Source organism: Festucalex cinctus, chromosome 21, assembly GCF_051991245.1.
Source record: "Festucalex cinctus isolate MCC-2025b chromosome 21, RoL_Fcin_1.0, whole genome shotgun sequence".
In the NCBI taxonomy this organism is placed as follows: domain Eukaryota; kingdom Metazoa; phylum Chordata; class Actinopteri; order Syngnathiformes; family Syngnathidae; genus Festucalex; species Festucalex cinctus.
Window position 1 is genome coordinate 4317626 of NC_135431.1, and position 23636 is coordinate 4341261.

The 23636-nt window shown below is 39.4% G+C and overlaps 1 protein-coding gene across 2 annotated transcripts in view; it reads left to right on the forward strand.

The window, feature by feature from the left end:
• galnt14 (UDP-N-acetyl-alpha-D-galactosamine:polypeptide N-acetylgalactosaminyltransferase 14 (GalNAc-T14)) overlaps window positions 1-23636 on the forward strand; it is a 56028-nt gene that overhangs the window by 21196 nt on the left and 11196 nt on the right. For both annotated transcript variants that reach the window (XM_077509760.1, XM_077509761.1), the window contains exons 3-6: window positions 10043-10141; window positions 17005-17072; window positions 18331-18396; window positions 22397-22518. In XM_077509760.1, the coding sequence (XP_077365886.1) occupies window positions 10043-10141; window positions 17005-17072; window positions 18331-18396; window positions 22397-22518 (355 nt within the window). The remainder of the gene's footprint in view (window positions 1-10042; window positions 10142-17004; window positions 17073-18330; window positions 18397-22396; window positions 22519-23636) is intronic.

Below are 23636 nucleotides of genomic sequence, written 5' to 3' on the forward strand. Positions count from 1 at the left end.
ATTAAAAGTGCAGCAAGGGCGGAGGACGCAGTCAGCGAGTGGGGGAAATGTGGCAAAGGCAGCGGGTTTTAATGGCCGCAGGGCGGGAGGGCAAATGGGAGGGGGTGGGCGGCGGCTCCTGGGAGGCTATTAGCTTCAAGGCTATTCTGCGCTCCATTTGGATTAGCCGTCAGCAGGACGGGATTAAGCAAAACGTGCCAGCGTATTACAATTTGACAAAAGATCCCGCCGGGCTCGCCGGACCGACCGCCGCTCACCTTGGCCGATATATAATGTCCACAAAGACTGGCTGATAGAAAACGCGCTGACGTGGCGTTTCATCTCAACTGTCGCAGGTCGACTGCAGTCTTTACTGTGGCAAAATCTCCCGGTACACCACCAAACAAAAATGTCACACAGTTGTACAATGTGACCTTAACTCTTCATCTAAGTTCATTCTACCATCCTTCAAATGAATAATGATTTTATATTCATTAAGAAAATCGTTATTAGCATTCAATCGCGTTAGCAAGTTGACTTCATTCGTGCCTTATTAGCAAAATGATAAATTTGTTAGTATCAATTTGTTGTGGTGTGGACAATAGCACACTAGCTTTAATTGACTGCAATTTAATCTTTCGTTTTAAAAATGTTTTTAACTTTTACCTCATTTGCTCCCAAAAACATATAAATACGTTCTATTTAAATGTATTAAGTGTCCCAAAGACGTATTTATGTTTTTTTTTTTTTTATACTAGAGCACACAGAAGGCTTTGATGCAGCCTCTCAACTGCAGAGAAATGCAAAAATTGTAGTAATTACATAAATGGCCAGCAGGTGGCAGCAGCGTATAAGAGATCAGCCAGGGCTAACTTATATTAAATTCTGATGCTAATTGCTGCAAAATGGAAACAGATAGAAATATACTTTTTTTTCCTGATGAAAGAAGAGACTCTAATCATTCTTTTGGTAGGTTCCATGTTTTTAAAGCAATAAGACGCAATATTCTGTGGGCCTTCAAATCAGCCAAAATCCAGTAAAGCAGCCTGGAGCGAAGGGGGTTGTTGCTTCAGTGAAAATGTCTGCGAGTGAATGAGTTAAGCAAACCTCCTTATTGTCCTGCTGGCATCTTTTCCTCAAAGACAATTCAATTGCTCATCGTTACGGCCTCCTTGCGAGGGAAACGAAAAGAGTGATGGTGGCACTTAACGAGTCAGGAGGAGCAAAGTGAGGCGTTAAAAACATTTGGCTTGTGTAGCGAGCGAGCTCATCAAGGACATATGCGGGCCCATTAAAAGTGTCTGTGCGCTATAAGCCACCTGCGAGCGGCCGCGTACATTATTTGACGTCACGCCTCAGCGCCGCCGCTCACCTTCGTCCCAGAGGCTTCGTTTATTGACTCGTTATTTATTCATGTGCCGCAGTAGCGCACGGAAAATTTACATTTAGACTAGCTAGCATCTTTGTTTGTCTTGTTAGCGGCGCCGCTCATCAATTAGCGAACGTTCTCAAACCGTTTTAGGGCTCGCTTAAGGGTTTTGGCTCTTTTTTTTTTTTTTTTTTTTTTTGCATTCCAAACGCACCAACAGTTGCAATTTTGGAGGAAGTAAAACTTTAGGGCAGCACGTTTGTTTCACAGATGCAAGGTTCTGGGTTTGAAGAGCCCTAGAGGATTTGATTTAATGCGTTTTTTTTCACTAAAATTGGTCTATGAAAAATCTAATAAAAAATACATATACATTTAAAAATTAGAGCTGTCAAACAATAAACATTTTTGATCATTGTAAACACGTTAGAATTTTAATTAATCACGATTAATCGCTTAATTAAAAAGGCTTTTTGTCAACATTTTTTTGCCTGCCAAATTTAAAGAGCACCTGTTATGTTAATTCTTTCGACATTTAATGTTATGAGGACATATTCAACATTTTTCGATCCAATGCGCACGCTCATCACTCCTCTTTTTCTATTAAGAAAATGACTGGCATAATTTAAAATGGAAAAAAAAAATGACCCCAATAGTTTAGCATGAATAAATATTCGGAATGTCATACGTAAACATTTATTAAATGCTTTACTTTAATGCATGTACGGTAGTTATGATTATTGCTCAAACACAACCAGTGCTACCTTTAACATAATCATCCCATGTCAAGATAAAGGATCATCTGCGGTCAAAATTAATAGTGATTAATCTGCGTTAATACATGATTAATGCTATAATTTTTTTTGTGATTTGACAGCAATAAAAATACATAATATAGATTGAACATTTTTAGTTTTTTAATTATTTATTTATTTACTTTATTATTTAATTACTGTATTATTATTTATTTTATTCTTTATTATAAATACAAATAGGCATTTTTTAAACTATTTTTTAATTAAATAATTAGTTAATATGTAATTATCATGTACTTACAATGGGGAAAAAAAAATTACTCCATGACTGAAATAAACTTTTACGTCAGAAATTTTGACGCTCATTTGGCTTGTATAGTAATCCGACATTGACTAGTAGCAACTTGTCCACTGTTTGCCTATATGTGCCCTGCGACTGGTTGGCAATCTGCACGTTGTTGCCGGGGACAAATTCCAGCTCACCCACCACCTTGATGAGAGCAAGTGGTCAAGAAAATGGCTGGATGGACGCTACTTTAACAGCAAAATCAAACAAAAGTGCATATTTGAGTCCGAAAAACAAATCAAAACTCACAAGTACATAAAAGTCGCCCAGCACGCGCATGCAGTGAGTCAGACGTGATTTTACACGTCGTTATCTCCTCATCAGCCACACGGCAGACAAATGAAACATCGACGGGGCGGGCGGGCGACAACAAAGACTAACGAGCGTGAGGTGGCGGCGGCGTTGACGCACTTCATTTCCTGTTGCGGCGCTACCCAAAAAAAAAAAGAAAAAACAAAAAAAACATCAAAAATGAACTTCTCGCTTGACTTGAGAGATAAAACGCGGCTCCTCCTCTTTCTTTCGGAGGCGCTTGATCACAGCCGGGACTTGATTAGAGGAATTAACCCGGGCCGCAACCTCAGACGGCGCGAGGCGAAATCCGGATCAATGCTCAGCTAGTCAAGATCAAAAAGATTGTCATCGCTTAAATTCACTTGCCAGGGAAGTCATGTTGCACGAATACTAACAGAAATGTAAAATATATTCACTCCTCCCTCAACTGTTAACTTATCACGGTTTTGTGTTTATTTTTGTGTCCCATTTATCCTAGAAGGGGACGTGGTCTGTCACCTCCAGAGGTTCCCACTAGATCCAGTCGGCCCTGAAACTCACTGAGTTTACGTGTAGTTACACAACGGGGCAAAGTGACCTTAACTCTTTTGTCCAGATCCACCTCAGTTCAATAGTTATAGTTTTCTAAACCGCACTGGTGGAAAATCCAGGTCCAGAAAGTAAAAACCTTACCACAGGTTGTCTTTAGCCCTTTGCACTAGCTAGCTAGCTCCATAGCAGGTAACAGAGCACTTGGGGAGCTAGCTAGCTAGCACAAGGGGCTAAAACAAAACTGTGGCAGGGTTTTTACTTTCTGGACCTGGATTTGCCACCTCTGCAGTCAACCGTTTCCCCTCCTGACAGGTCGCAGCTTTTTCTGGTGCCTATCCCAGACATTTTCGGGTGAGAGGCCCTGGATTGGTCGCCATCTAGCTAGCTAGCCCCGTAACAGGTAACCGAGCACCCGGGGAGCTAGCTAGCTAGCTGGGGCTAAAGCCAAACTGTGGCAGGGTTGTTACTTTCTGGACCTGGATTTGCCACCTCTGCAGTAAACCGTTTCTGGTGCCTATCCCAGACAGTTTCGGGTGAGAGGCCCTGGATTGGTCGCCATCTAGCTAGCTAGCCCCGTAACAGGTAACCGAGCACCGGGGGAGCTAGCTAGCTAGCTGGGGCTAAAGCCAAACTGTGGCAGGGTTTTTACTTTCTGGACCTGGATTTGCCACCTCTGCAGTAAACCGTTTCTGGTGCCTATCCCAGACAGTTTCGGGTGAGAGGCCCTGGATTGGTCGCCATCTAGCTAGCTAGCTCCTAGCAGTTAACCGAGCACTCGGGGCTAGCTAGGTAGATGGCGACCAATCCAGGGCTTTTCTGGTGCCTATCCCAGACAATTTCGGGCGAGAGGCCCTGGATTGGTCGCTATCTACTCGCGGGCAGTGTAGTCATGTTTTTTTTCAAGATGATTGTTTCGTCTGACAGAATGGAAAAGCTCATTTTCCAAAGATAAATGTGTCTTTAATCGCGGACTCATGATGTAAATATAATACGAAGATGACAAAACTGAGTAGAATATACATTTTTCTTCCCCTTATTACAGAAGCTAAGCGTGCGTACTTGTAAATGGGCTGCAGTAATTTCCGTTAATCAGCATGTCCGAGCAAATGGGATTAAAATGATGATCACTTGAGTGGGATTAAGTCCTACATAAGAAAAAGAAAAAAACATTAACACAGACCAATCAACACAGAAGCTGTTCATACTGTTGAGTGTAAAAAGTGCATCCAATTATTGGGACAGGTAAAAAAAAAAAAAAAAAAAAATCAATCAATCAATCAGGGGTCTGCAAAAATACACCTTGAAGCAATTCTTAAGTTTCACCAGTGGGCCAATCAGAAGCCAGCATTCGTGCTGCTCTCACACCCGCTGGTGGAATAGAGCAAAAATATAATAGATGGAGACAATAAACCTGAATGTGCGCACGGGCGTGTGTGTGTGTGCGCGCGCGCGTGCACGAGATCACGCCGAGTCTGAACAGTCTGCAGATGTTGAACAAAAGATGCGAGCAGAAAAACACATTTGGGATGAATCGCTCCAATTGCTCCAAGGCGGCTGAATGCAGCCATTTGCCGCTGTGTGCTTGTGCGTTTGTTTTCATCACGTTTTGGGGACAACATGGGGTCCTCTTGACCCCAAAGCAGGGAAAAATTTTCAATAGTGTGTTTGTGTTTTGCTTTTTTTTTTTTGTAGGGCTGAACAATTCATCCAATTCAAATGGACATGTCAGTGTTGCAAAATGCAATTTCCAAATTGCAAAGACTGCAATTTGGGAAAAAAAAAAAAAAAAAGCTCTCTCAGTGCGACCAAATGATTGACAGCAGACAATCAAAAAGGATTTGAAAAAAAGTAGTGATTACGGCGCATTTTTTTGGAAAAGCAGCTGAAAGATCAAGCAGAGGATGAAGACGAAGATGCAGCAGGGAAGAAAATGGACACGGCCGTGTTGTTAAAACACTAACATCATCAATTATTCAATCTATGGCCACTGCGACTCTTTCACCGGCACAAAATAACACAAATACACAACGCAACACACTATACACTCTAGCTGGGCTATAAGTTTACTTCTATGCACTGCACTACTTTCCAGTCCACTTGTACACACAACATAACCTTTAACAACACTTGAGTAGACTACACAAGGAGCAGAAATTTTTCTTTACGACCGCCTTGTGGTGGGTGAAATAAACCGCAGCACAACAACACACTAGCGTCAAGTACACTTGTACACACTTCACACTCGTGTAACCTTATACGACTTTGCAGCCGTTACTTTCTAAATACATTCTATGTATGGCAATAAAAACTTGCAAATACAGATTTTTTTTTTCTTTTAAAGTCTGACAGCAGCCATTATGCAGACTGAGTCTTCGGGCTATTGTGGCCGCTTTAGAACGCCTCGTTGTCAGCGATGAGTGTGCGTACATACTGCAGGGAAATGCAGAAGATCAGGAAGGACGGAATTATTATTTCTTTTTGAAAGGTCGATTTGACAGTCAGCATGGGTGCTGGTGTAACGACTTTAGAGTGCCTCGTTGTCAGCCGTGAGTGCGAGTATGTCTTGCAGAGAAAGGCCAAGAGTGGTAAAGCAGAATTGTTTGTTACTTGTTTTTATTAATGCCATCTTGTGGGCGGTGGTTTTTGCACTGATGGGGCTGATTTAGAGTGCCTCGTTGTTAGCCATGATGTGTGCATGTTATGCATAGAAAGAAAGAAGAGAGCATCGGGCAGAATTGTTTTTGCATTTTTTATAAGCCGTTCAGATTTAAAAAAAATAAATAAAAGAAAGAAATCAGGCAGGTTTAATTTTTTAACAAGTTGGGCAGATTTTATTTATTTTTTATTTTTGTTGTTGTTGTTTTGTTTTTTAATAAGTCGGGCAGAATTTTATTTGTTTGTTTTTCATTTTTTTATAAAATGGTCAGATTTATTTATTTTTTTAAGAAATCAGACAGGTTTATTTATTTATGTTTTTTTTTGTTTTTTAAAATAAAAAAATCAGTAGATTTTTATTTTTATTTATTTTTTTAGTCCAGCTTGACTGCCATCTTGTGAACGGTGGCTGTCACTATTGGATTTTTTTTTAAACTTTTTTTGATTCAATAAAAATATTTTGCACATAAAATGTACATTGAAACTGTATCTGAATGAAAGTTTCAAACCGATCTGTAAAATAAAATGCAAATATATTAAAAATTGCAATATTATCTAACTCAACTTGGCCAGTGAATAATTTGCGTACCACTAGAGGGAGCCTGCGTGCCACACGTAGAGAATCACTGATAAACATTCTAATTATGACAATATATTTTCTGTATGAATGCAATTGCGCTTCCTTATTTCCATGCGGGTGCAAAAACCTCGTTTGCACGCCTCATGTTCTTCAAACAGAAAGCAACGCGGGTTTTTTGCACCGCAGGGAAGCCGGGCGGACTTAACAAGAAGCCAAGGGAGGAATCTTTTTTTCTTTTTTTTTCTTTTCTTTTTTTTACATTTAAAATCTTTTTTTTATCCTGGAATGTTTGTTTACATTTCAATAATGACTTTTGAAGGCGGCATTTGCGCTTTGAAGACTGCTAGCAAGATTTCAATGCAGCTTGTAATATCTACTTTAATGAATAAATTCATAATAAAGCACCATCATATTATACTTTATAACAATGATGTCGTTTAATAGAACTAAAAAGAAATTCAAACTACTTTTTGTAATACTTTCTGCTTCAATTCGGTGCACATTGTGGAGTGCGTTTATTGCCACTTCTCGTCGACTCTCAGCTCATCAGCACAGCGCTAATACTGATTGTTCTATGCAGAGGATAAAGAATAGATGACAGTGAATAAACGATAAAGCCTCATATGCAGGAAGATTGCTGTCAAGTCTCTATTTTCGTCGACACTCTTAGCGTTAACGTTCGCTCTTCGTCCATTAAAACCATGGTGAAAATTGCATCAACTGGCAAAACGCTTCTTGTGGATGATTGACAGAAGGCTGGCGTCGAAAAGCCGTTCGCCGCGTCGACTGACGTTCAATACGGCTGACGAGCGTCGTTCCTCGTTTTGCGTTGTCGTTGCTTATTCTTGCATTTCAACTTTCTCATGTCGTCCTCGTCTTCCTCATCGTGTCCTCACCTTCCTCACCCTCATCCCTGATTTTTCCTCATCTGCTCTCTTCCTCCCCCACGAGCGTGTCCTCCTCCCCTCGCCAGTGATTTCCTGTCTCTTCATTCCGGGCATGACGAGCGCACACGCACACACACGCGCACACTCGGAGAGTATATGGAAGCGTGTTCATATCAGCTCCAACATCAGTCATCTGTCAGCACAAATGTTGTCTGTACATCTGTGCCTTGCCATTGTGTGTGTGTGTGTGTGTGTGTGAGTGTGCGCGCACACACACGCGCGCACTCATGTTGCAGGTCGGCCTTTATCTCCCGATCGCTGCTCTGGGCTGGAGCTGCTGCATAAATCAAGTGCAGCAAAAGTGGAGATGGCGGCACAGAGGTGCATGATGGGATGCGATAGGAGAAATATATATGCGCGTGTACACAGTCGAGAGCCGAGTCGAGTCTGTTTCTTGGCTAGAGGCTGCGAGACAATAAGAAGCCATGAAAGGAGAAGAGGAAGAGGAAGAAGGGGAGGATGAGGGTGGCAGACGTTCAGCTGTAAATAACACACTATTATTATTTAGAATGACATACAATAATATGACATGATATAAGAAGATACGAGATGAGTGGAACATGTTGAAGTTGGAATGGTTTGAATCGAATGAAATGCAGAAGTAGTTGAAGGAGGAAAAACAGTGGAATAAGAAGAAGGTAGCAGGAGACAAAGAAGCGGAAAAACAGGGAAGAAAGAGAACAAGGACAAAAGGAAACAAGGGGGTAAATAAGCAAGGAAAAAAGAAAACAAGTAACAAAAGGAAGGAAGGAATCAAGGACACAAATTTGAGGTACTTCCTGCTGCTTTTGGGACACTTCCGGGTCACTTTCTGTCCAATTTGAAGTACTTCCTGTTGATTTTAGGGATACATCCAGGTCACTTCCTGTTAAGTTTTGGACACTTCCTGTTGCTTTTGAGACACCTGTCGGTCACTTTCCTGTTGATTTTGGGTGACAGCCGGTCACTTCCTGCTCAATTGCGAGCACTTCTGGTTGCTTCTGAGACACACTTCCAGGAGTAACCTGGAAGTTATTTAGGGTCACTTCTGGGTCACTTCTAGTTAAATTTTGGGCACTTCCTGTTGCTTTTGAGACACTTCTAGGCCACTTCCTGTTGATTTTGGGTCACTTCTGAGCACTTCCTGCTCAATTTAGATCACTTCCTGTTGTTTTTGAGCCAATTTAGGGTAACTTCTGAGCACTTCCTGCTCAATTTGGATCACTTCCTGTTACTTTTGAGACACCATGTCACTTCCTGTTGCTTTTGGGTCACATCTGGGTCACTTCCTGTTAAATTTTGGGCACTTCCTGTTGCTTTTGAGAAATAAGTTGTATTTGAAAGTGTGAAATGAGTAATTGAAAAAAAACAACAACTTCTGAGCACTTCCTGTTCAATTTGGAGCACTTCCTGTTGCTTTTGAGACACTAGGTCACTTCCTGTTGCTTTTGGGTCACTTCTGGATCACTTGCTGTTAAATTTTGGGCACTTTCTGTTGAATTTGGGTCACCTCTGGGTAACTTATTATTACATTTCGGGCACTTCCTGTTGCATTTGAAAGTGTAAAATGAGTAATTTAAAACAAAAACAACTTCTGAGCACTTCCTGTTCAATTTTTACCACTTCCTGTTGCTTTAGAGACACTTCTAGGTCACTTCCTGATGATTTTTGGGTCACTTCTGAGCATTTCCTGCTCAATTTGGAGCACTCCCTGTTGCTTTTGGGTCACTTTGGGGTCACTTCCTGTCCAATTTCGAGCACTTCCTGGTGCTTTTGGGTCATTTCATCAGTTTTCCCCATTGAAAGGATTGACCATGCCATGAAAATTATTAAAACATTTTGAAATGTGTACTGTAATAATATTGTAGTTCATAAAAACATACAGTAATGACATGCCTTGACCACTTGGGGCAGTACAGGACACACAGATCATCCGTACGACACGAATATTCATGCATCTTTGCAGAGGATAAAGAACATGTGACTGAATTTATGGTTGCTGTGTTCAACCCATTGCTTCAAGGCTTCAAGCATAGTTCGCGCCCCACTTTGTGACCTGTGCGCCGTACTTTTGCCACACCGGCTACAGTTTAAAGTTCATTCCGAGTTTACCTTCCGCCCTCCTCCACCTTTTCCCCCCAAAAAACTAATTGCTGCTTAATGATCTCCTGATAGTCTTATTTCACGGCTGGGCGCTCACGCTGCTCAAGCTCGCGCTTCCTGTCGGGCTCAAGGACGCTTTCAGCAGGTCACCGGGACGATCGACACAACACACGCGGAGTAGAAAGGCCGCAAGCGAAGGCAGACAGCTGCTTTTGTTTCAAAATGTCAGCCATCCATCAGGCGCAAGGTAAAGGCCACGGTCCTCTTTATGCTGCGCGTGCGTGCGTGCGTGCGCGTGTGTCTTTTTGGCGACGAAGACGTGCGCTGACCCACATTGTTGTCGGTGGTATTTTAACGAGCTGGCTGCTCATTTATTATTCATGTTCTGCGGCGTGAACACGCGTGCGTCACTTCAGGAGAACGAATGTGCGTGCGTGCGTGCGTGCGTGTGGGCGTGAGAGATTTATTTGCGAGGATAAAAGTAGCGCTTGATATGTTTGTGCGCAGGTGCAGCGAGTTGCACTACGACGCCGACCTTCCGCCGGCTTCCATCGTCATCACCTTTCACAACGAGGCACGCTCCACCCTGCTGCGCACCGTCAGGAGGTACGCACGCACGCACGCACGCACCCTCATTTGGAAGTTAGGGGCCAATTTTCACTTTAGAGCTTCTAATTGTAAAAGATTAGGGCCCGCCAATTAATCGTTCACTTCAAATGTCGGCCAGAATCATCATACTTTAATATTTTATCCTTTTAGGGCTGTCAACTATCGAATATTTTCATTCCATCGAATAATCAAATACAATTTCACAACTTTTTTTGCTTAATAACAAATATTTGTTGTTGAGATGGTATTGTTTACTGATTTTTTTTGATAAACAACAAAACAATTAATGTCATATGAGTAGCGATGGATACCGAAGACGGTACTTTTTGTAGTATGGACCGATTTGGGTCGGTACGTTCGAGCACCGATTCACATAAAATCCTGTTTCGCTTCTGAAGCACGTCTTTCAAAGTTGTGACTGTGCAGGAGTGGAAGAGTTTAGGATTTTCCATGGCGCACTAGAACGCAACATGTTTTTGTAACGTTAACTTAGATTTATTCATTATACATAATTAGTTGTAAAATGTTAAACCTTTATTTTTACTATTCCTCTCTGGTACATTTGAATGAAATGTTATTTTATTTTTTATTTGTCAAGTCATATATATATATATATATATATATATATATATATATGTGTGTGTGTGTGTATTGAAAGGTAATTGTTAAATTGATTTTTAACAAGATTTTACAATTAAATAAACAATGACGAATATTTACTACCACATAAATAAATAAATACATGTATTAATACTTATATAAAATTAAACAAATAAAAAAAAGTGAGAATTTTGCCACTTTTTTTCTCGTCCTATTAAAAAGTGGCAAATATTTGCCACTTTTTTCTCATCATCTTAAAATGTAGCAAATTTGCCACTTTTTTGCTCGTCAAATTGCCCCCGCCCTCTATAAAAAATACATATTTCTACATGGCACTAATACGCACACATACACCGAAAAAAATACTGGTCTCTCTCTCTCTCTCTCTCAAAAAAAAAAAAAAAAAAAAAAAAAGCCAAACTAAATAAATACATAAATAAATACATAAATAAAAAGTGAAAGTAAAAAGTCTAATTAATATAAATGTAATAAATGGAATATAAATGTTTTTTTGTTTTTCAACAATAGTCAACATTTTTTTCAACAATATATTTAATTGAACACAGCTATTTTTGGGGAATAGGGACTGAAAATCCACAATTGATGCATTATACTCTGTACACACGCGCACACTTGCCTGACCCCCCAATCTGTGCACCATCTTTTCTTTTCTCTCTCATTTTGATGGTATCAGCAGGTCCTCTCACACATTGGCCCGAGTTCAGCTCATTATAGCAGCCAGTGTGCAGGGACTGACTACTCCTGACTATCACAGAGGACATTGTGTGTGTGTGCGTGTGTGTGCGCGCGTCCTCCCCTGCAGGCCTTCTTAAAGCTCTGCAGTTTTCAACCAATTAAAAGACAATCTGTCTCCCTGGGACACGCTGCTGCTCCCTTTTTTTGCTCTGCCTCACTTTCCCCAGTTTGTGTGTGCGCGCGCGCGTCTTGTTGACTCGGGAGCCGAAACTATTTTGCCGCCTTTTTATTTTTAGTTGGCGAGTTTGCAGGGTTGGCGCAAACACAAACAGAATGCGAGCGAGCGAGCGAGCGAGAGAGAGAGTTTACTTGAAGACATTTATTCTTGTAATCATGACTTTTTATGGATATTTATTATTTTCCGCCTTTGCAGTGCAGCCCGCGAACATTTCCTATTTGCATAATTTATGAGTTGAGGCGGAGACGCGATGTTTGATTCTCTCCTCCACACTCGGCGCCTCCACTAATGAACACCACCGAGAGAAACATGCGCTTATATGTACTGTATTATATACGTACAGGATATATAAGTAAGATTTTTTTTTTAGAGTAGCAACTGATATTTTCAAATCCATCTGCATGTTTATTTTCTGAACTCAACTTTTGGGGTTTCTTGGTCTTCTGAACACGATGGCCACTATATAAAAAACTAAGAATCGGTTCTCGGAGGCCCCTCCCATTTTTGGAACCATGCGGATCATCAAAACATTGTGGTAGTATTCCTTGAACAAGGAAGCTCATTATGTAAACATTTTTTCCTACCGTTACACAAGCAGGTCAAAATGACCTCTATCAAGATGTTGGCTTCAGTTTAATTCATTCGACCTTATATTTTCCTTCTTTTGGGGCCAAAAACTATCAGTTCATCTCTATATTTATTGCTTTTATTAACTCATTCGCTCGCAGCAATTTTCACAGAAGCAATTCCGTTGGCTCTCGGCTGTTTTTCTGGATTTTGACTGATTTTGCAAGGCCCACAGAATATTGTGTTCTTTTGCTACAAAAACATGGAACCTACCAAAAGAAAGATTAAAGTCTCTTCTTTCATCAGGAAAAAAAAGTATATTTCTATCTGTTTCCGTTTTGCAGCAAGAATATAGCCAAGTTGAATCAAGTTTAATCATTGAGCTTTTTTTTTGCACTAGTTGATCTCTTATACTCTGCTGCCACCGGCTGGCCGTTTGTGTAATAACTACTGTTTTTTTTTTCCTTGCAGTTGAGAGGCTCTAGCATTAAAAAAACAAAAAAAAAAAAACGAATAAATACGTCTTTGGGACACTTAAAAACATTTAAAATAGAATGAAATTATACATTTTTGGGAGCAAATGAGTTAATTATTGTGTAATTATTCTCTTATTATTTTGTAATAACAAAAATCCAGGTAATGAGTTCCATGCAACCATAGCTTGATAAAATACCATTCGCTACTTTTGATTTGTTCTACATGATTCAATTCATTCCTCGACCATGCTCGTAACTCAGTTAACTTTTGGAAGGGCTTAAAATACCTTAAAATGAAACCTGTTAGAAATCCAAGACCCCTTCACCTTAACTGGATAATTCAGAGTACTGCCAGAATCGTGAAGTTGTCAGGAGACCAGAGGAAGGGCCAAAGGAAGGAAAAGATGAAGCAAAGTGAGAACCAGACACCAAGCTCCACCAATAGAGTTACAAATCCGGAATCTTTCACCAACCCCAGATGCATCTGAATTCCAAATGGATTAGATTAAATTTGACGCATTTAAATTCACTTACAATTCCTCCTAGTAGTTATTAAGATCAGCAAAGAAAAAGTCTTTTTTTTGGGTAACTTTCTTGAGTAGTTGGAATGGTTTTAAATCTTTTTTTTTTTGCACGTGTCTAATCCTTTAATGTTTTAATTTAGTCATTTAGTAACGGTGGGCTGAAAGAAAAAGATAAAACCTTGCGTTGTCTCTTTCAATTTAACGGGATAAAGCCTCACGTTGCGGCTCGAGGGGGGCCGACGCTCGCTTGGCTTTGATTCCTCCTGCACCAACGTTGGCATCCTGCTTTCATAAAAGGGGGGGGGGGGGGGGTCGTGTCTGTGCTTGTCGATATTTAATCAAGCTGCAATCTGACAATTGATCGTGTCATCAGAGGCGACGGCGGCTCGGTGGGAGAAGTCGAGTGATGAGATTAGCTTTGCGTTTTCACGCTTGTCCTCTCAAACAAGCTCGACTTGAGAGCGACGATTTTCTCTTATCGGGAGGTCAGCGCTCGATTTGTGACGGCGCGGCGGCGAGATCGGCACCGGCGCAGCACTTTCGAGACAATGCAGTCGTTACTGAACTCCGGAACAATGTTTTGCAAGGGCAAAGACTTGTGGCACACAACCAAATCAAAAACGATTATATGACATAATGATCTTCCCTTGAAATTTGAGTAATTATGATTTTTTTTTTTAGATATGAACCGACACTTGGACTATTTGTTTATCAAACTCACTTCTCAAAAGCATTTTGGCAGATAGTAAACAGTTAATCAAAGTTTACTGTGAAATTTACCATAAATGAAAGAATATTACACTTTTTGAGTTTGACGCTTAGCATAATGCTAGCAAACAATGCGAAACACAATTGGAATGCTAACGCTTAGCATTGGTAGTCACGGTTTAGGAACAACGGATATTGGAGCACAGAGCGAGACAACACGTATTATGCAACTTATAGGTGGAGGTGCAACAATTAAGTGATTAATCGATTATCAAATGAATTGACAACTATTTTGCTCATTGATTAATCGTTTCCAGCTTGTTTAAATTGTAAAAAAAAAAAACTGTAGTTCGTTGTGAAACCTTTCAAAAATAAAATATTTGCAAGCATCTTACTTCGGAAAACAATGATCAACATTTTTGCCGATTTTCTGACAGACTGTACGGACCAAATCAATATCTGAATTCTAATCAATATAGTTTTTTTTTTTTTATCATTTTGAAGTGATGTCGTGTTTTTGAATAAAGTGCTGGAAATTCATCAATTAATCACCAATATTCAACTGATGAATCGATTATTAAAATAATAGCTTAAATCACTTAATTTCTTCTTAGCTCATTTTCTCCCAAAAACGTATAAATACGTTCTATTCTAAATATCACTATGGTCCCAAAGACGTATTTATACGTTTTTTGTTGTTGTTTTTTTGCTAGTGCATACAGAAGGCTTTGATGCAGCCTCTGAACTGAAGAGAACTCTTGAAGCAATGGTAGTTATTACAAACACGGCCAGCAGATGGCAGCAGAGTATAAGAGATCAACCAGGGCCATGTTGCAAACAAGCTCTTTTTTTTTTTTTAACAGATTTGTGAATAATGATGAAACTTAGCTATATTCTAATGCTGCAAAACGGAAACAGATAGAAATATACTTTTTTTCCTGATGAAAAAAAGAGACTCCAATCTTTCTTTTGGTGGGTTCCATGTTTTTATAGCAATCGAACACAATATTCTGTGGGCCATGCAAAATCAGTCAAAATCCAGTAAAACAGCCGGGAGGGAGCGAAGGTGTTTGCTTCAGTGAAAATGGCTGCGAGTGAATGAGTTAACTTTCACATCTCTGAAATGTCATCACCGCGTTTTTAAAGTCGTCAAGTGGACTCGTCTGTGCAAGCGAGCGCGAGCGTGCCGTCAGAATTTTCTCTCCCGGAAAATACGGTTGGGAAACTAAACGGACCAACGATTTGTTCCAGATCAGCACCGGCTCAGCACTTTCAAAGCCCAGTCGTCCCGTTATAGCCGCGCGGACTGTCTGGCCTTTGCTGGCACGGCGGCTAAATGATGGGAGGCGGGAGGGGGGCGGGGGGGAGGGGGGGGGGCAGTAAATAAAATGTCAAATGAAAAATAACTTGGCTTGTGGATTCCCTCAAGTCGAGCGTGCGTGGCCACAGCCTCCGCCTCATTATGATGATTGTTTGGATTTATCACGGTTGGGATGAGCTTCTTACGTTTGGATTCGTCTCAGTGGGCTTTCAAGCCCACTTTCAGCTCATGTTGATCACATTAAGATCTCAACTCGGCTTGTGTTTACATTTATCTTGTTAAGATCTGAGCTCTGCTTATTATTACGTTTGTATTTCTAGCGAACATCCCCTGATGACGACAGACAGTCGGCTTGAAAATCCCGCTCCGAAGCTCACTTAAGATACTTTTTGATACATTAAATTTCCCCCCAAAAAACAATGATGGACAGTTATAAGGAAAGACCTACAGTTTATACTCCAATATAGCAAATTTCCTTAAAATTACATGAAATTATTGGAATTTTTAAAAATTATGTATATTTTTAATTTGTTCATAAAAGACGTTTTGTATTGATAGAACACTCAATAAAATGAATTTCAAAAAAATAAATACATAAAATGAAACAAATAAATCAGTGGCCAGAAAAAAATCCCAATAAAAAATGTGGTTGTTCAACTTAGTTTTAAGAATTACAATGAGGTGCAAACAGTTAAATCATATACAATAGTGCTTCAAGTAATTTGGGAATATCAAATTTGTCACTGTTTAATTCAACTATGACCACTAGGTGGCACGTAGATTAATGACATACATGAAGAAGAACTCATCTGGTGTCATTTCAGCACACTCTATCACTAAACTGCAAATCGCTGGCATCGGGCCAAAAGTTTGTACCTCCAAAATCATTTCAACACTTTCGATTGGTCCAAAATTTGTAAAAAAAAAAAAAAAAAAATGATACGCTCACGTGCGGACTAACCAAAAGTATAGATGTGTGAAAAAAATATGGAATTTGCCTTAAGTGATTAAAACACGTTACTTCATTAACAAAAATTAACTAATAATAGCAATAATGATAATAATTTGACCAGTTATGAATGCCTCCGCATAATTTAATTTGGAATTTAATGTTTGTGAGTTTGGTCGTTGATATTTAGGAATTGATATTCTATCATCGATATTGGATTGGATTTATTTGTATCGACAAAAAAAATTTAAAAAAATAAAATTGATTCAGAAAATTAGTATCGATACCCAGCCCTAACGTTGACCCTTTTATTTCGTTGTTTATGTTTAACACAGTAAAGTTTGACTCCTGTTTATGTTCATATTAACGTAATTAAAATTTGAATCCCTTTTATTGTCTTAAAATGCATCAAAGTGTGATGTGAAGTGAACGCCACTTATTATGTTCAGCCGTCCTCTCGCTGTCATCTCGGCCGTCCCCCCCCCCGCCAAATGCCGGCGGCGGCCGGAGCCGAGTGTAAATATTGAAAATAAAAGCCGTGCTCGGACAAAAAAAAAGACATTTTCTCATTTTGCCGGCGTGCGACTTATGAATTTTTGATGTCTCAATCTTCAGCTTTTAATGAAATATTTTTCTTCTTTCACCGGGCGACAGAAAAGCCAACACATTTCCAAGGAGGGAATTTAGCCTGACATTTTCCTTGTCTGCACTCAAAACGACGTGCGCGGAATGGATTCGCAAGACGTGCGTGCGTGTGACGCCATGCCTTCTTCTCTGTCAGTGTGTTAAACAGAACTCCTGTTCATCTCATCCATGAGATCATTCTGGTGGACGACTTCAGCGATGATGGTGAGCACACATATACATTTGATGCAGAATGGGCTAAGCAGAAGTATGTTATTATGTGTATATAAAGTATGTTATACAGTTTAGTATTTTTTTCTCATTAAAAACACATTACATGTTACGTTTTCTGTTTTTTTTTTTTTGTGGAACGAATTCATGGCATTTCCATTCATTTCAATGGAGAATGATTATTTGAGATACGAGTACTTTGAGTTACGAGCATGGTCGAGGAATGAATTGAATCATGTAGAACAAATCAAAAGTAGCGAATGGTATTTTATCAAGCTATGGTTGCATGGAACTCATTACCTGGATTTTTGTTATTACAAAATAATAACATAATAATTACACAATAATTAACTCATTTGCTCCCAAAAACGTATAATCCCGTTCTATTTTAAATGTTTTGTGTCCTAAAGACGTATTTATTCGTTTTTTTTTTTTTTTTTTTTTTTTTTTTTTTTTTTTTAATGCTAGATCATACAGAAGGCTTTGATGCAGCCTCTCAACTGCAAAGAACGGTTGAAAAAAAAGGTAGTTATTACATAAACGGCCAGCAGATGGCAGCAAAGTATAAGAGCTCAACCAGTGCCATGTTAAAAAAAAAAAAAAAAAAAGCGTGATTGGGTATAATTGTAAATAATTGGAGCAAATTTATTTATTATTTATTATTACAATTATTACGTATTATTTAATGTTGTTTGACTGCATTGACCTTTCATTTTCTTTTTTCTTTTTTTTATATTTGTTGTTTAGTGTATATGTTTATATGTTTATTTGAAACAATTGTAGTGAAGTTGAAAATGTGTCAGGAGCTAATTGGGTTCTCAATAAACGAAAACGAAAAACTCGTACGTGTATACAAAAGTACACACAGTTGCTTGTTCAGTCAAGGTGCAAAGTCAGCCGTCTATTTTGCGGTCATCCAGCTGCGACCGCTCGTCCCCGGGGACGGGCCGCCGCCGCCTCTGTCCTTCCGTCTGAAACGAAAGGACAACCCGCAAAAGAAAGTAGAGCAAGTTTGAGTCGAGCGATAATGAGGGAAAATGAAAATATTCTGAATAATGGATGCCGCTTGTAAACAATGAAAATGATGCTCGCTGCAGGATTTTCCACGATAACAAAACAAGACTCATTTACTAACGAAAGACGCGCCAACCCGAACCCTCGTCTTGTCGTTAATTTTAATAATTCATAACAGTACCCACAAGTACACACGCTGCTTTGTGTGTTTCATGTTGTTGTGTTTGCATTGTTTCAGGGAGTGACTGTCAGCTTCTCACCAAATTGCCCAAAGTCAAATGTCTGCACAACAGCAAGAGAGAAGGTACGTGTGTGCGTGTTTTACTCATTCATGTCGTTACTCTATAAATGTCATCACTAATGAATTTAAGTAACAACAAATCTATGAACTAGATTAAGTGCAATTTCTGGAGAAATTGCGTGGGAATGCTGAAGGCTGAATGCTACTAGGTGAATGCTAAGATTTAAAATGCATGCGGAATGCTTGTGAAGTAAATTGAGAGATGAATTATGAAATTATAACCTCCTGGTTACTGGTGTGGTCAATTGCGTGACGATGCGGCGCGTCGTCACGCTTCTTCTCGCTCCCGAATCCGCTTTCACGCTTTTAAAAATAGAATGCGAATGATCTCGATATGCAAAATGAACATGACAGCGACACAATGTGCCGGATTCGACAGACACAACAAGCCTTTCGCCATTTACACGCGTCCCACAGCTGGATAACAAGCGTGACAGGAACAGCTTAAAAACAAACATATTGATATTTGTTATCACGACAAGAGTACCTACACTTTGTATGGTTTGTCTTTGACTTGCAAGTAAACCCTTGACATGCAAGCACTGTATGGTGGCAGTGAACCCAACTCCATACACTTTAATGCTAATGATAATTGTAGGGATGCATGATAATGCTATTTCAACCGATGCCAACAAACTAATAATTTCGAAGTGCCGATGTCGATAACCGATAAGTAAGCCGATAATTGTTTGCAAAATTAACTTGAATACAAATATACTTTCGAGTCCTACTGTAAGTCTAATAAATACATTGAAATATTGTATAAACTTTGCACAATGTTTCAATGTATGTAAAGCACCATGAAACTGAATTTTAGTGATATGAGCCACAACCACAACAGATGGACCAACGTGGCACGTCTATAATTATTGCTGGATTTCTTTATTATCTGGTTTATCTGTTTGACGTCAAATTGGTCGATAATATTATCGTGCATCCATAATAATTTGCATCTATGTTGCGGCGCTACGTGGATTGAACGCGAACTTGCAGCAACAACGTGGAGACAAGCAAGTGTAGCAGTACTGTCATATGGTCTTTATCTTCTACATAGAACAATCAATATTAACGCTACGCTATCAAGCTAACAGACGAGTTCAAAAACGTCACAATCAAGCCTTGTTACGAATTCCACTTGAGTTCTAGCCACTTAAAATAACACTTCATTGAGAACAACAATATGGCCAGCTGCCTGTTTTATACTGCCCCCATGTGGCCAAGGCAGGTACAGCAGAAGAAGCAGCATTAAATTGATGGCAGTGTGGCAATTTTTTTATTTATGATTAATTCTACTTCATTATGTCATTAGAGTATGTTTTTAATAGTGCCAGTATTGTTTGGGTTTTTTAGATTAACGGGAGTTAGCACTCCATCTAGTGGACAAACAGCGCAATGACATCATTCTCTGCGTTTAATCGTCAAAAGGGCTCATATTGGCTGAAAAAAAATTGTCCGATTATATTTCGGTGTGTTTCGTCCTCATTAAAATACACATTACAACAATTTTTTTTAATTGTTTTTCGGAGGAAAGGCTTGAATTTTCAACACAACGTGTTTCAAATCATTTTTTTTGCCTTTTTCCTCGTCTGCGGCCTTCGTCCTTTTCCTTCCCTCGTTCACCTTCTTTGACGACGGGAAGGCGTCCGACACGGCGTCGCTGCCCGCTTTCATTACATCACGCACGCACGGCCAATTTACCCGTTTGGCTCGTTAACGCTTTATGACTTCAGGTCTTCTTTCTTGATTGTCTTTTCAGTGCCCATAAATACACACTAAGCCAATACTGCGTGGCGCACACACGGTTGTAAAAAACACCTTCATGTACAAAGTCGGCCATTCTTCATTGTTTCGGCGTGTGTATGTGTGTGTGCGTGTGCGTGCGCCCAACCAGAAAATAAAGCCTTATTGAGGATGAAATGGGATTTTAAATTGGCTGAGCCTCGGCCCGACGGCACCGAGTGAAACTTCTGACAATGTCACTGACACACACGCACGCACACGCACACACACACCAGAGTTGCATGTCAGTGAATATTGATCAGAGCATTTAGTTCAAACCCGAAGAGAAGACCGGCTTGCCTAACAAGCTCATTTACACGTGCACCCACACACAGAGACAGGCAGGAAGTGCTGACTCACTTCCTGTCTCATGTGTAGTGCGCCGGGGCTTGTTAAAAAGGTTGCATCCAGTCTGAGAGGCGCTCGCTCTCCCAGGAAGTCTGGCTGCGGGCGAGATGAGGAGATGAGCGGCGGGTATTACAAGTAGAACGAGGATAGACACAATCGCAAGCTTCTTTCGCTTTGGGGGGGATGTTGACGAGATGGGAAAGATGCTTGATTAGCAAGCTTGGGAAGCAGAAGATTAGGAATCTTCTGCAGTACAGTACATGGCGCAAAGTATCTCAAGACGACCGGAATGTGGGCCATCGCAAACTATGAAAGCTATTTGCCGAAATCCTACCGGCTGAAATATGCGCCGCCACAAACTGAATTTGCATGGCGAAACTTGAATAATTGCATTGAAAAACTGAATCTGAATTCTACAGTTTGTTTGGAGTTTGTTCGTTTCCAACTGAAGCCAATAAAACGCAGCACTGAATCTGAAATGATGAAATATATTTCAGTTTCTCCAAAATTATTTGATGCTTATGGATTATACTTTTACTTTTGCTTATACATTCACCTGAAAAAAAAAACTTTTTTTTCTGACTAATATTTTTGGGAGCTTTTTTTTTTTTTGTTTTTTTTGTGTAATTTGTTTTTCTCAATATTATTTTTCTGTTTTACTACATATTTTTTTCTGTCATAAAAAATATTCAGAAAAACAGGATGAAAAATTACTCAGAAAAACAACAAAAATATTCATAAAAACGGGCAAAAATATTTAAAAACGAAAAAAGAAAAAATAATACATTACTCAAAAAAACAGAGCATCAGCTTCTGTTTTTGCAGTATTTTTTTCTGTTTCTTTTAAATATTTCCCCCCTTGTTCTGATTTTTTTTTGTTTTTCTGAGTAATTTTTAGTAATTTTTTCCTTCTGTTTTATGAATACAGTTTTTTTTTATGAATAATAATAATAATAATAATAATAATAATAATAATAATAATAATAAATTACTCAAACATAAAAAAAATATGGAGAAAAATGGTCAAAAATATTTTTAAAAATTAAAAAAATGAAAAAATAATAAATTACTCCGAAAAACAGAGCACCAGCTTCTGTTTTTGGAGTACTTTTTTTTTCTTTTTTCTTTTTTTTTTTTAAATAACCCCCCTCCTTTTTTCTGCATATATTTTGTTCGTTTTTCTGAGTAATTTTACCTCCTGATTTCTGAATACAGTATTTTTTATGACAGAAAAAATATCCAGAAAAACAGAACATTAAAAAAATATACCCAATAAAAAAGAAAGCTAGTCAAAAAAAAAGAGGATGTTTCTTTTCAAGTGAATGCAATACGCTTCCGTAGATCCTCACTTAAAATGCAACTATAAAATATATTTTCAGTTTCAGGTTTTTTTTCAAAGCAAATTCAGTTCTCTAATTTCTTTTTCAAACTAGAGCTGCAAGTAACTATGAACGGCCCGAGTTACATTGGCGTAGTGGAAAATTGGAATCGGAATTTTTAGAAAATGGCGCAATAACCTTTTACATGATTTTATTTTTCCAGACCTGATTTATGTGAAAAAATTAGACCACAAAAAATCAGCATATTTCATGGCAAACAGTGCGTCGCCACGGCAACAGCGCAGGAAAATACAAAATGCGACGTACACGAAAGCTTCTTCGTTTTTCAACATGTGACATGGCGGCTCTCTTGAAGAATCTCCTAAGCAACGATGAACATTTACGACACCTTTCCTCAACCTTTGTCATCGTGCCTGGGAGGGATGAAAACGGTTTACGTTGCACTCGTCACATACTCCATCGACTCATAAAAAGTCAACAAAAACTGAACTGAATTTCAAAAGCAAACTGTCCAAACTCCCTGCCGCGTGCGTCAGGTCTGATCCGGTCGCGAGTTGGCGGCGCCGACGCGGCGACTGCGAAGGTCCTGGCCTTCCTGGACAGCCACTGCGAGGTCAACAAGGACTGGCTGCCCCCCCTCCTTCACAGGATCAAACAGGTGGGTGCCGTCCTCTTCTGCTCCCAAATGATTCCTCTTCATGCGTCTTAAGTTAAGATTTTTTTTTGCTGATATCAACGACCTTTCCGCTCGGCAGACATCCATCTCGTTCGCACCATTCCGCATCTGGACGTGCCGCATACATATTCATTCTCAGTGTGTGTGCGATGAAAGAGTCATCAATCACACGGGGGTGGCGGCCTGCAATTTGTATTGAGATTTAAACGTATGTGTTATTGATCCAGGTGAGTTGAATGTTGGACAGCAGGAAGGGGAATTTGCAGCCAGAGAAACGATTCCAGAATCAAATACCCGACGTTCTCCGGGCGTGAAATACGACAAAATTCATCTCTTCTTTGCATGACCATGTTTTATCAATAAGTTATATTTGTCCGTTGGATTCGTGGATTTGACCTGGTTGCTTCTAGATAAATAAACTCACCAAAGTATTAGGATAAGTCTCAGTACAATAGGACTCATCTCAAAGACACTAAAACCTGACCAGGTCTAGTCTAGTCGCAGATATTTAGAACCTGACCTAGGTCCAATCTAAAAGATCTAAAATGTGACTACCAAAAGTGAACTTGGTTTAAAATTGTAATTCTGCATCCTGGTTTACTCGGGACCTAAAACATGGACTAGGCTGGATTTCAAAAGGATTACAACATGGCCTTTTCAAAATGCTAAAAGCTGACCTTGGCCCAATTTCAGAGATTTAGAACCTGACCTAGGCTTGATTTTACACACCATAAAACCTGACATATGCCTAATCTCAAACCTGATTGAGGTTTAATCTCAAAGACATGTAATTTGAGTTCAAACTAATCTTGAGGATTATGATTTGAGGAAGACTTGACATAGTCTTATTCTGACCTAAACATACCATAAAGATTTTTCACACCTTAACGAGTCTTATTTTCAAAGACTACAGATTTTACCTGGTCTTAATCTCAAAGATGCAAAACTTGATCAAGACTTGATCCCTATGACAATGCTCAAAAACTGTTTGCTCGGGACCTGAAACTGGCCTTGCTTAATCTGAGCATTTTAGAAGCTAACCTAGGCTTAATTTTAATGCCATAGCACTTGATCTGAGTTTAATACTTGAAACCTCTGAC